This window comes from Oreochromis niloticus, linkage group LG18, assembly GCF_001858045.2.
Source record: "Oreochromis niloticus isolate F11D_XX linkage group LG18, O_niloticus_UMD_NMBU, whole genome shotgun sequence".
Lineage (NCBI taxonomy): Eukaryota > Metazoa > Chordata > Actinopteri > Cichliformes > Cichlidae > Oreochromis > Oreochromis niloticus.
Genome location: NC_031982.2, coordinates 6367823 through 6376714, shown reverse-complemented (window position 1 = coordinate 6376714; position 8892 = coordinate 6367823). Strand labels below are relative to the sequence as shown.

The window sequence follows — 8892 nt, the reverse complement described above, 5'->3', positions numbered from 1 at the left end:
CAGGGGTGGATAGGGTGTAGCCTATCCCAGCATTCACTGGGTAGGTGGTGGGTACACCCCTGCCATGAGGGAACAATGCTAACCGCTATACAGTCGTGCCACTGATGGGCAAAACCCACAGAGTATAAAACCTAAAAAATATGCCAGCTGTCACTGCCCCCTGCTGGTAGGGTAATAAAGTGCATCACTCGTGGGTAGTTTAAATAAGCTTTTACTGGTTTCATTTTACAAAATACAGCTGATTGATACATGAGGAAGACATTAAGAGCAGGGATTAAAGAAAAATTGTCAGGCACATATTGAAGTGCGAACCAGGAATCATGTGGCTGATGGGTAATAAATAAATAATCTCTGTGCATCCACAGCCGTGTGCGTGTTCCACTGAATGTTAAAGGAATATGACAACCCAGTATATTTCGGCACTGGCAGTTCGGTTAATGCTCTTCATGAAAATATCAAAAATAAATGTAAATAACACTAAAAACCCTTTCTAACAAATATAAGAGTTTTACTGGAATAATAATAACAACAACAACAACAACAACTTGTTACAATAAAGAAACTACAATCAAAATCATGGCATCTCGATATGCAAACCCACCCAGCATGCTTCACATGCAAAAGTGCCGGTGGTAAGACCACCATGATACTTTTTCTTAACAAATTCAGTCCAAAAAACATGTCAGTTCACAGATTTACAAATATTTTCAACAACTCTGTTGAACTCCCCTGGTTGATCAGCGTACACGTGATGGGAGGCTTCATTTATCAGCTGCACAGAGGAGCAGATAGGAGCAGTCAGCAGGAATGTACAGCAAAGCTGATTTTAATTGTATTAACATGACATTAGACTCATATGTTTGTCTTTGTGTTTCGATGTATGCAAATGTGTGTGTCTCTACTTACCAGCACTCTGGTGTTGGAGTGATTCCTAATCTGAGCCATTCTGTCTCCGGATGAGCTGTCCACCCAGGACTGTGCTCCATACAGCAGAGTGACAGGCATGGAGGCGGGCAGCTGATGAACCCGATCCAGCATCGGCCTCTTAGCCCATCCCAAGGACTCCGTCATGGCCCTGAAACCCACCTCTCCACTTGGATGGAGGAAGAGAAAGAGAAGGTTGTCACTTCTCTCTAATCAGAATCGCATTTTTGATATTGGGGGGGGGGGCATACCTTGGTGTTTGTGCGTTACAGTGGTAGATGTACTGGGTCATGGTGTCGTCATCAAACAGATCTTCAAACTTCCTTTTGAAATCAGGACGGAATCTGTTCACTAAGCCCGGACCTGGATGCAGAGCACGTTGTGAGAAGGAGGTCGCAACATTACGCATGCCACAGCGCAGCAGCAGAAGGATGTTCGCACTTCTTACCCAACGGTCCTGCTGCTCTAATCACAGCAAGTGGGTTGAAGAGGGTAACGACTGCTAGGATAGCCTTCACCCAGCGGGGAGGGGACGGCCTCTTCACCACATCTGTCCCCTGGCCCTGCTGGTTCTGGACCTTTGGTCGCTCTGGAAAACCCCAGGGATCTACCAGGATAAGGTGTGATACTCTGTGAAAAACAAAGCAGAATATAATCACGATAACACACAGCACGATGTATTTGTATGAGTCGCCAAAAGTCACGAGCTGGTAAAAATGAAACATTACAGTAGAAATACCTGATGGCTGAGACTGAACCAAAACAGTACAGTTTCAAGCTTTAACACAATAACAGGCTGTAAAAACAAAGGGAAACTGAAGAGGTTGGTGATGATTTTCCCATTACAGACAGTAATCTGACCCGCTGTTAGCACAACAAATATTAGTCAGTGCAGATTTACGTTTAATTTGCTAAAAAATAAATGTCATTTTTATTGATGTCAGACATAGTGGGTTATCCAGGTGGAGGCATTCATCAGAAAGAGGACACACTGTGACTATAAATTGATGGACATGGTCCGCAGAGTGTTGGATGGTTGCTTAATTGACACTAAATGTCCAAAGCTTGCCCAGAAAATATCCCCAACATCATTAGAACACCACCATCAGCCTGAACCTCTGACACAAAGGAGAACGACCCCATGCTTTCATGTTGTTTATGTCAGATTCTGACCCCAACACCCGAATCTCAACAAACAATTTTCCGTCTTTTATCCTGTCCAATTTTGGTGAGCCTGTGTGAAGATGCTCTTCTGGATATTTTGTAACAACTGTTTATTTGAGTTACTGTGACCTTCCAACAACTCAAAGCAGTCTGGCCGTTCACCTCTGACCTCTGGCATCAACGAGGCATTTTCTCCCAGAGAAGTGCTGCTCGCTGGATATTCTCTCTTTTTTGGACCATTCTCTGTAAACCCCAGAGATGGCTGAAAAATCCCAGAAGTAGCTTTATCTAAAAAATTTACTGCAGCCCATTAGGACCAACCATAACACGTTCAAAGTCACTTCAATCATCTTTCTTTGCCATTTTGAGGTTCCGCACATTATCTTGACCACGTCTCCATACCTGAATGCAGTGATCTGCTGCCATGTGATTGGCTCATTAGAGTTCTATTAACAAGAAGGTGAAGAGGTGTACCTAATAAAGTGGACAGTCAGATTATACTTTGGAAATACACTCAGTTGCTTTCTTAAGGACAGTAATATAAGATGATGTTCATATCTATACAGTACCATTAACCTACGGCCAGCCTTTAATAACATAACAGGTTTATTATGTTGCTAGGGCCACGCCTGGTTAATATTCAACATGTGACGCATGTAATTCAAATACTAGTGACTAATGTAAGCCACAGGTAATTCCGACCGCAGGTGATGGACTGCGTATTTCATCAGCTTTCTTACCTAGATGGATACTGAATGGCATAGGAGGTCGCCAGGTAACCCCCCAGGCTGTGTCCCAGCAGAATCATGTTCTCCAGGCCTACAGACTGCCTCCACTGTTCAATGGAGTCCACAAACTGCTCCTCTGCCTTGGTAGCATCTGAAGGGAAGGGAGGCCTGGAACTCCTGCCAAAACCAAGGAGGTCAAACGCGTAGACGGGCCGTGACCGGCTCAGGGCGTCTAGGTTCCTGATCCACAGACCCACCCCTCCTCCAAAGCCGTGAACCATCACCAGTGGAGTCTTAGGCGCTACAGGCAATACAGGAACAGGAAAGAATGATGTATTACGCCATTGTTATGACAATTCATACTTTACAGCTATGTCTGCTTATAATCAAACAAAGAATAGGAAAAGGGGAGCTGAGGTCTCTACCTTGTTCTACAGGTTTGCGAACCGCCTTGTTGGTGATGGTCAGAGTCCATATCCGGTACTGGTTTTGTAGGGTCACAAATCTGGCCCATAGATCGTTCTGAATACCTGACGTTACCAGACAAGGAGAATTAATCATTAGGGTTAAAGCCTTAAGCAAACATAGTTATACATCATTTCCTGTTATGTAATCACCCAGCTAATATCAACATATCCTTACAGGCAAGAATCTTAGATTCAGTTGTCTTCAAAAGGGACATGGAGGTAGGGCGCCAAGAAGGCCACCAGCTCCAAGCTGAACTTGTCCTGACGAGGACAGAATGAGAGAAAGACATTTGAAGAATGAAGGGATATTAGATAGTGGAGTAGAAACACAATACAAATTCCTCTGATGGAAAATCAAGCAAGTAAAATCAATGTTATCATTATTTGCATGTTGCACAGATAATGCACTTGGCACTTGAGTTCTACAGAGCCAGAGCCGAGAGTCACGTTTCATCATGCTGTTAATCAAAGTCAGACATGTAGGACTGATGGTGGTGGGGTAAATCCTGGTTACCTCCATTCTCATTAGCATTCATTTTTAGAATAATAGATTTTTTTTTTCCTACACTGAGGTACCAAAAGGACAGGATCACGTTTCTGCTTCTGTCATCATTACATCAGGTACATCCCAGGAGCCTTTCACCTATTCACCAATCAACAAGGCAGTTTAGCTTTGCTGAGTCATTTTGATAAGTCACACTCACCCCTGTTCCTCCTTTTTTTTTGTCAGGCAATAACAAGTAGAACGCACCTGTTAGTCAAGAGTGCAGGTGACACTCCGATAGAGTCCTACTACCTTATTAGACCTACCTTCACAAGTCACCAGTAGACTACACTTACCATCATTTTACTATAACTTTGTATGTCTTTGTTACTTAAAGCTAACTGTTAAATAACTTTCTGCCATACTAGTATTTGCCTTTATGTTTCCAAGAGTAATTTCACACACAACGTGCCAAAGACCATGGCAACATCTACATTTTACATTAAAATAAGCTAGAGACCGATTCACAAACAATGACACAGCACAGTCTTACAGTACATCCCGCCTAGAGCCCAAAACGCGTCTGAATACAGCCAGTCTTCCGAGATTTAAGTAATATGATTGATTAAAGGCGACTAGCAGCGTGTTGTGGATGGTTGTATTCGGCTGCATTAAGCTAACTTACTTACTCTGTTTCACAATCGCTCTGCACAGGTGCTATGGTCGCAGGGTTATCCATTGGTGGGCATACTCCGGTGACTACATTCAGTCTGATCACGTTTGATAACACGCTCTGTCTCCTCTGCCTTCAAGTTACACTCAGGTGCTGTATGCTAATTTCTAATGTTTTGTAACAAGTACATTCCTACGTCAGCTGATCAAACACAAAGATCGTCTCTCGATATGATGCTCGAACTGTACGGAAAAAAACCTCACACGTTCGGGGGGGGGAAGGGGGGGCGCAACACAACAACAATAATAATAATAATAATTTATGTAACATAATTCAGTGGGCTATAATTCTAAACTTTGACAATAGAAATGAAGTACCGATCCTATTGTGCTAGTATCAGATACCAAATACCAATATCATGGTTGGTACTGATACTCTCAATATTTCTACTTTCAGCCTCCATATCCTTTCATTTTTTTTCTTTTTTCTCTTTTCTTTTTTGCTATTAGCTACTGTGCTGACCACCACACAGCCTGAGGTCACAAAGTAAGCCATAAAAAAGAGAGAAATAACAACTTAATATCGCTGCAACTCAAGATAACAGCAGAGAAAATCATCTGTCTTATTTTTACATCTCCGTGCTCGACTCTGTGTGTCTTGGCTTTTCGTTCCGATTTCGTCGGAACGTATAACGTGCAACACCACGTCCGTTTCCGGTTTATCGGGACACGTCACTTATTCGACCGAGGAAAAGGATTCGTGCAACAAAAACCTGAGTAATTTTCTGCTAATTAGACGGCCAGAAACATGTCCAACTCAGTGATATCTGTTATTTCTCGGTTTCTGGACGAGTACGGCACCACGACGCCCAACAAACTCAAAGTGGTGGACGCATATCTGCTGTACATCTTGTTAACTGGAGCCCTGCAGTTCCTCTACTGTCTCCTCGTCGGCACCTTTCCATTCAATAGCTTTCTCTCGGGCTTCATCTCTTGCGTGGGCTCTTTTATTCTCGCAGGTAAATGTTTATTCGATTAAACGTGTCGCTGGTGATTTTATTTTATTTTATTTTTTTACAAAAAGGGGTGATCCAGTACGTGTGCTCAGGCACAAGTTAGCTATTCATGCTAAACTAGTAGCATGACTTCAGTTTATACTAAAATGAAATGAATACACGTGTTTCCCGAGTAACTCTCTGGGTGACATTGGTTAATTATTTTCAAGGCTGCACAAATGCTTATTTTGCACCTAGAAAAATGTGCTTTAAGCAGTTTTCATACATTCCCGTAGCCCTGAACTTTTCAGGACTGTCCAACGCAGGTGCATGGGAAGGCCATGGACTCAAAGACTGTAAATGTTAGATGGTCACACAGTGATTTGGACCATTGACTTGTAGGCTCTGCATGTCCAAGCCAAAATATTAGTTTTGTCCTCTGCCATGTTTTTTTTTTTTTTTTTTAATTTTTTTTTTTTTTAAAGCCAACAATCACCTTATTTGGATGATGGCATAGTGTGCCAAATTATTAGCTAACACTAGCAAGCTTGGTTCAAACTGTTAGCATGAATAAGCACATGTTACTCAAATAATAAAATATCAGAATTAAAAATATCAGAAATAAAAACTGAAGCACAAACCAAGTCTATTTTGGATAGGTTCGTTTGTCAGGTAATTCCATTAACACAATAAAATACAAGTTCATCTGTAATTGAGCCAGTGTGTAGAGTTACGTTTAGTAGTATTTTTGGACGTTTTTTCCTCTGACGCTGTCGCCCCTTCAGGTGTGCAGAGATTTTGAATTGGTTGTCATACTTTTTTATTAAAATGCTCAATGGAAACAATAACAAAAAACCCCACTGTTTAGCTGCTGTGAAGGGGAACCCATGCATAGAGGCTAAAAAAGTTTTTTGTTCGGGGCTGTAAACGTTTTACCGCTTTGTCCTAAAAAGCTGACGTGGGCACCCATGTTTGTGAATGTGAAAGTGAAAACTTGAGAATGAAGCAATTTTATCAATTGAAAATCTTGTGAATGTAATAACTTGAGAACCAGTTGATGTAGGATTTTGAAATTCATTCCATTGGTGCATCTATTAAGAGGCTGAGGGGTATCCCTGGCTGACAGCCAGCATTTAGGTTTTTTTTAAAATACAGTAAAATTGGGGATTTTAAGATGGGCACTGACTTGCTTTTGGAGCCAGCCTTAAGTGGCCATTAGTATCAATTCATTGATTTATTTGTAGAGCTGTTGGCATTGGCATTTGTAATGGACGATAAATACAAATTTTAAAACTACTGATTGAAGAAACACCCTTCACCATGTTAGGAGTGTTGATGTTACATAGTTTGTTCACCAGTGGGCACTCTGCAGCTTCCCTGTTGGCAGCACAGGTGTTTGGAACGCCACAGGTATACCTTCAAGCTGGAATGACCTGAGTGTAAAGAAGTAAATACTTATGTACACCTAGCATATGTTAGTAGAAATTGTTTGTTTTGTCCATCTGGAAAAACATAAATACATAGGCTCATATCTGTATATCAGATTTTAAAATCAACAAATATTGGTATTGGTTTAAAAAATATATTTTTGGTCGGGCTCTAGCCATTAGAACATCTGCATTTTGTGGAACTTTTACCACTAGAGGTTGCTGTTGGTGAACTCTAATTTCTTTTTCTGTCAGCTTGTTGTTGTTTGTGGCATTACAAACACACATGATGCCAACAGGAAGTTGCAGAGTGCCCTCTGGTGTACACACTATGTAACATCAGTAATCATAACATGATTGAAGGGTGTTTCTCCTATCAGTACTTTTGATCAGATTTTCATATATTGTCAGTTATGAATTCCAATACCAATGGCTCTTCAAATAGCTACTAGAAGTCAGTAATTTAAGCCCATCAATAAATCGGTTGGCCTTTACAACTCATCATGTTGGACATTAACAAGTATGAGAATTTAATTGGTTTATAAATGTGATGGAGGTGTGGTGTTTTTAGGATGACAAAAATGGAGAAATAATCAGTCTGCATTGACCAATCAGCTATTTAGTTTATTATTTCAGCTATACTGCATAGTATCTGTGCTTCCTATTTCCACCTAAATGCAAAAACAGGTAACGAGCTGACAATTTTGAAAAACTTAGGCTGTTTGACTTTTGGTGTTTAACTTCTAAACCACTAACCCTAATATTAAAACTATTTGAATTATCATGAAAAAATAAACTCGGCTGTAGCCCCACTGCAGTTGTGCATTAACAAGTGAAAGAGGTACATACTGATACTTAATCCCTTGTTTGTTTTTCAGTGTGTCTTCGTATCCAGATCAACCCACAGAACAAAGGAGATTTTCTGTCCATCTCCCCAGAGAGAGCCTTCGCCGACTTCCTGTTTGCTCACACCGTCCTCCATCTCGTTGTGATGAATTTCATTGGCTGAGGCAAACATGTAAGTGGGTCTAAGTGTTCCACGATGAGAAACTGTAGAAAGTGTACAAAATATCCAAACTAAATGTGCCGTATGTGTCTGTGGATATTGAGGAGTTTTTGTCAGTGAAAAGTAAACAGATATATTGTCCTTCAGGTGCTCTGTCACATTAGACATTATTGCCAGTTCGTCACTTCATTCTCTGTGGAACAGCACAGCAGATAGTACATGTGATAAGATGCTTCTCTGAGGACTACATGATGACACATATTGCTTTTGCTTTACTAGAAAATGGTGATATTGAATTTTTAGACTTGCTGCTGGTTGGGAAGGTCACACTGTGTCATTTCTTTTTTTGTTTTTTTTCTTTTTTTTTTTTTTTTTTGCTTTCATAACTTCGCTGTCTCACACAAACGCCGCGTCTTTTGTGTTTTTTCTACAGATCACGACGAGAAGAAGTTATTAAACTCCCCGCTGATCTGGACTATCCCATCCTCACCGAATAAGTCGGATCTGGTCACATACGATGCAGTGCTATTTTTTTTTTTCTTTTCTTTCTACTTTTATGGAAACATTTTTTATGTAAACATTTGTCCAGCATTCCGTTTTTTGCACTGACACAAAGAAATAAAAAGAACTGAAATGGTAGCCTTGTTAAACAGTGGTTGACTCTATCCATCTGTGTGTGTGTTTTATATTTATTTATTTATATATATATATATATATATATATATATATATATATATATATATATATATATATATATATATATATATATATACACACACACACACACACACACACTAATGTAATCCGATTTAACAAGTAGCTAGGTCTGTGAATGATATGTAGCAAAAAGTGCTATGTTGATGCAGTTCGGTAAACAAGTCTTGAGTCATGCCTCATTGCTTTATGTTGCTTGTTTTGTTACACTTTCTACATTTCTTTTTCTTTTTTTTTACAAGTGGCCTTGAGCAGTAGCTCTCCTGGCTTTGTGAAGCCCTTTCAAAGTTTTTCTTTGTCGGTTTTCCTTT

General features: G+C 40.3%; 2 protein-coding genes across 2 annotated transcripts; one reads left to right on the top strand and one right to left on the bottom strand.

Annotated features, from left to right (window-relative positions):
- Positions 1 to 195: 195 nt before the first annotated feature.
- abhd4 (abhydrolase domain containing 4, N-acyl phospholipase B) lies at positions 196 to 4663 on the bottom strand. The gene is made up of 8 exons (XM_003456176.5): positions 4457 to 4663; positions 3459 to 3544; positions 3242 to 3346; positions 2829 to 3117; positions 1373 to 1554; positions 1176 to 1287; positions 907 to 1093; positions 196 to 772 (listed from the first exon to the last, which is right to left on the bottom strand). The coding sequence occupies exons 1-8, from the start codon at positions 4504 to 4506 to the stop codon at positions 683 to 685; spliced, it is 1101 nt and encodes a 366-aa protein (XP_003456224.1). The 5' UTR covers positions 4507 to 4663; the 3' UTR covers positions 196 to 682.
- A 474-nt stretch (positions 4664 to 5137) lies between these two features.
- Positions 5138 to 8532, top strand: dad1 (defender against cell death 1). The gene is made up of 3 exons (XM_003456175.5): positions 5138 to 5458; positions 7740 to 7879; positions 8301 to 8532. Exons 1-2 carry the CDS (start codon positions 5248 to 5250, stop codon positions 7868 to 7870), a joined length of 342 nt encoding a protein of 113 aa, XP_003456223.1. The 5' UTR covers positions 5138 to 5247; the 3' UTR covers positions 7871 to 7879; positions 8301 to 8532.
- The last annotated feature ends 360 nt before the right edge of the window (positions 8533 to 8892 follow it).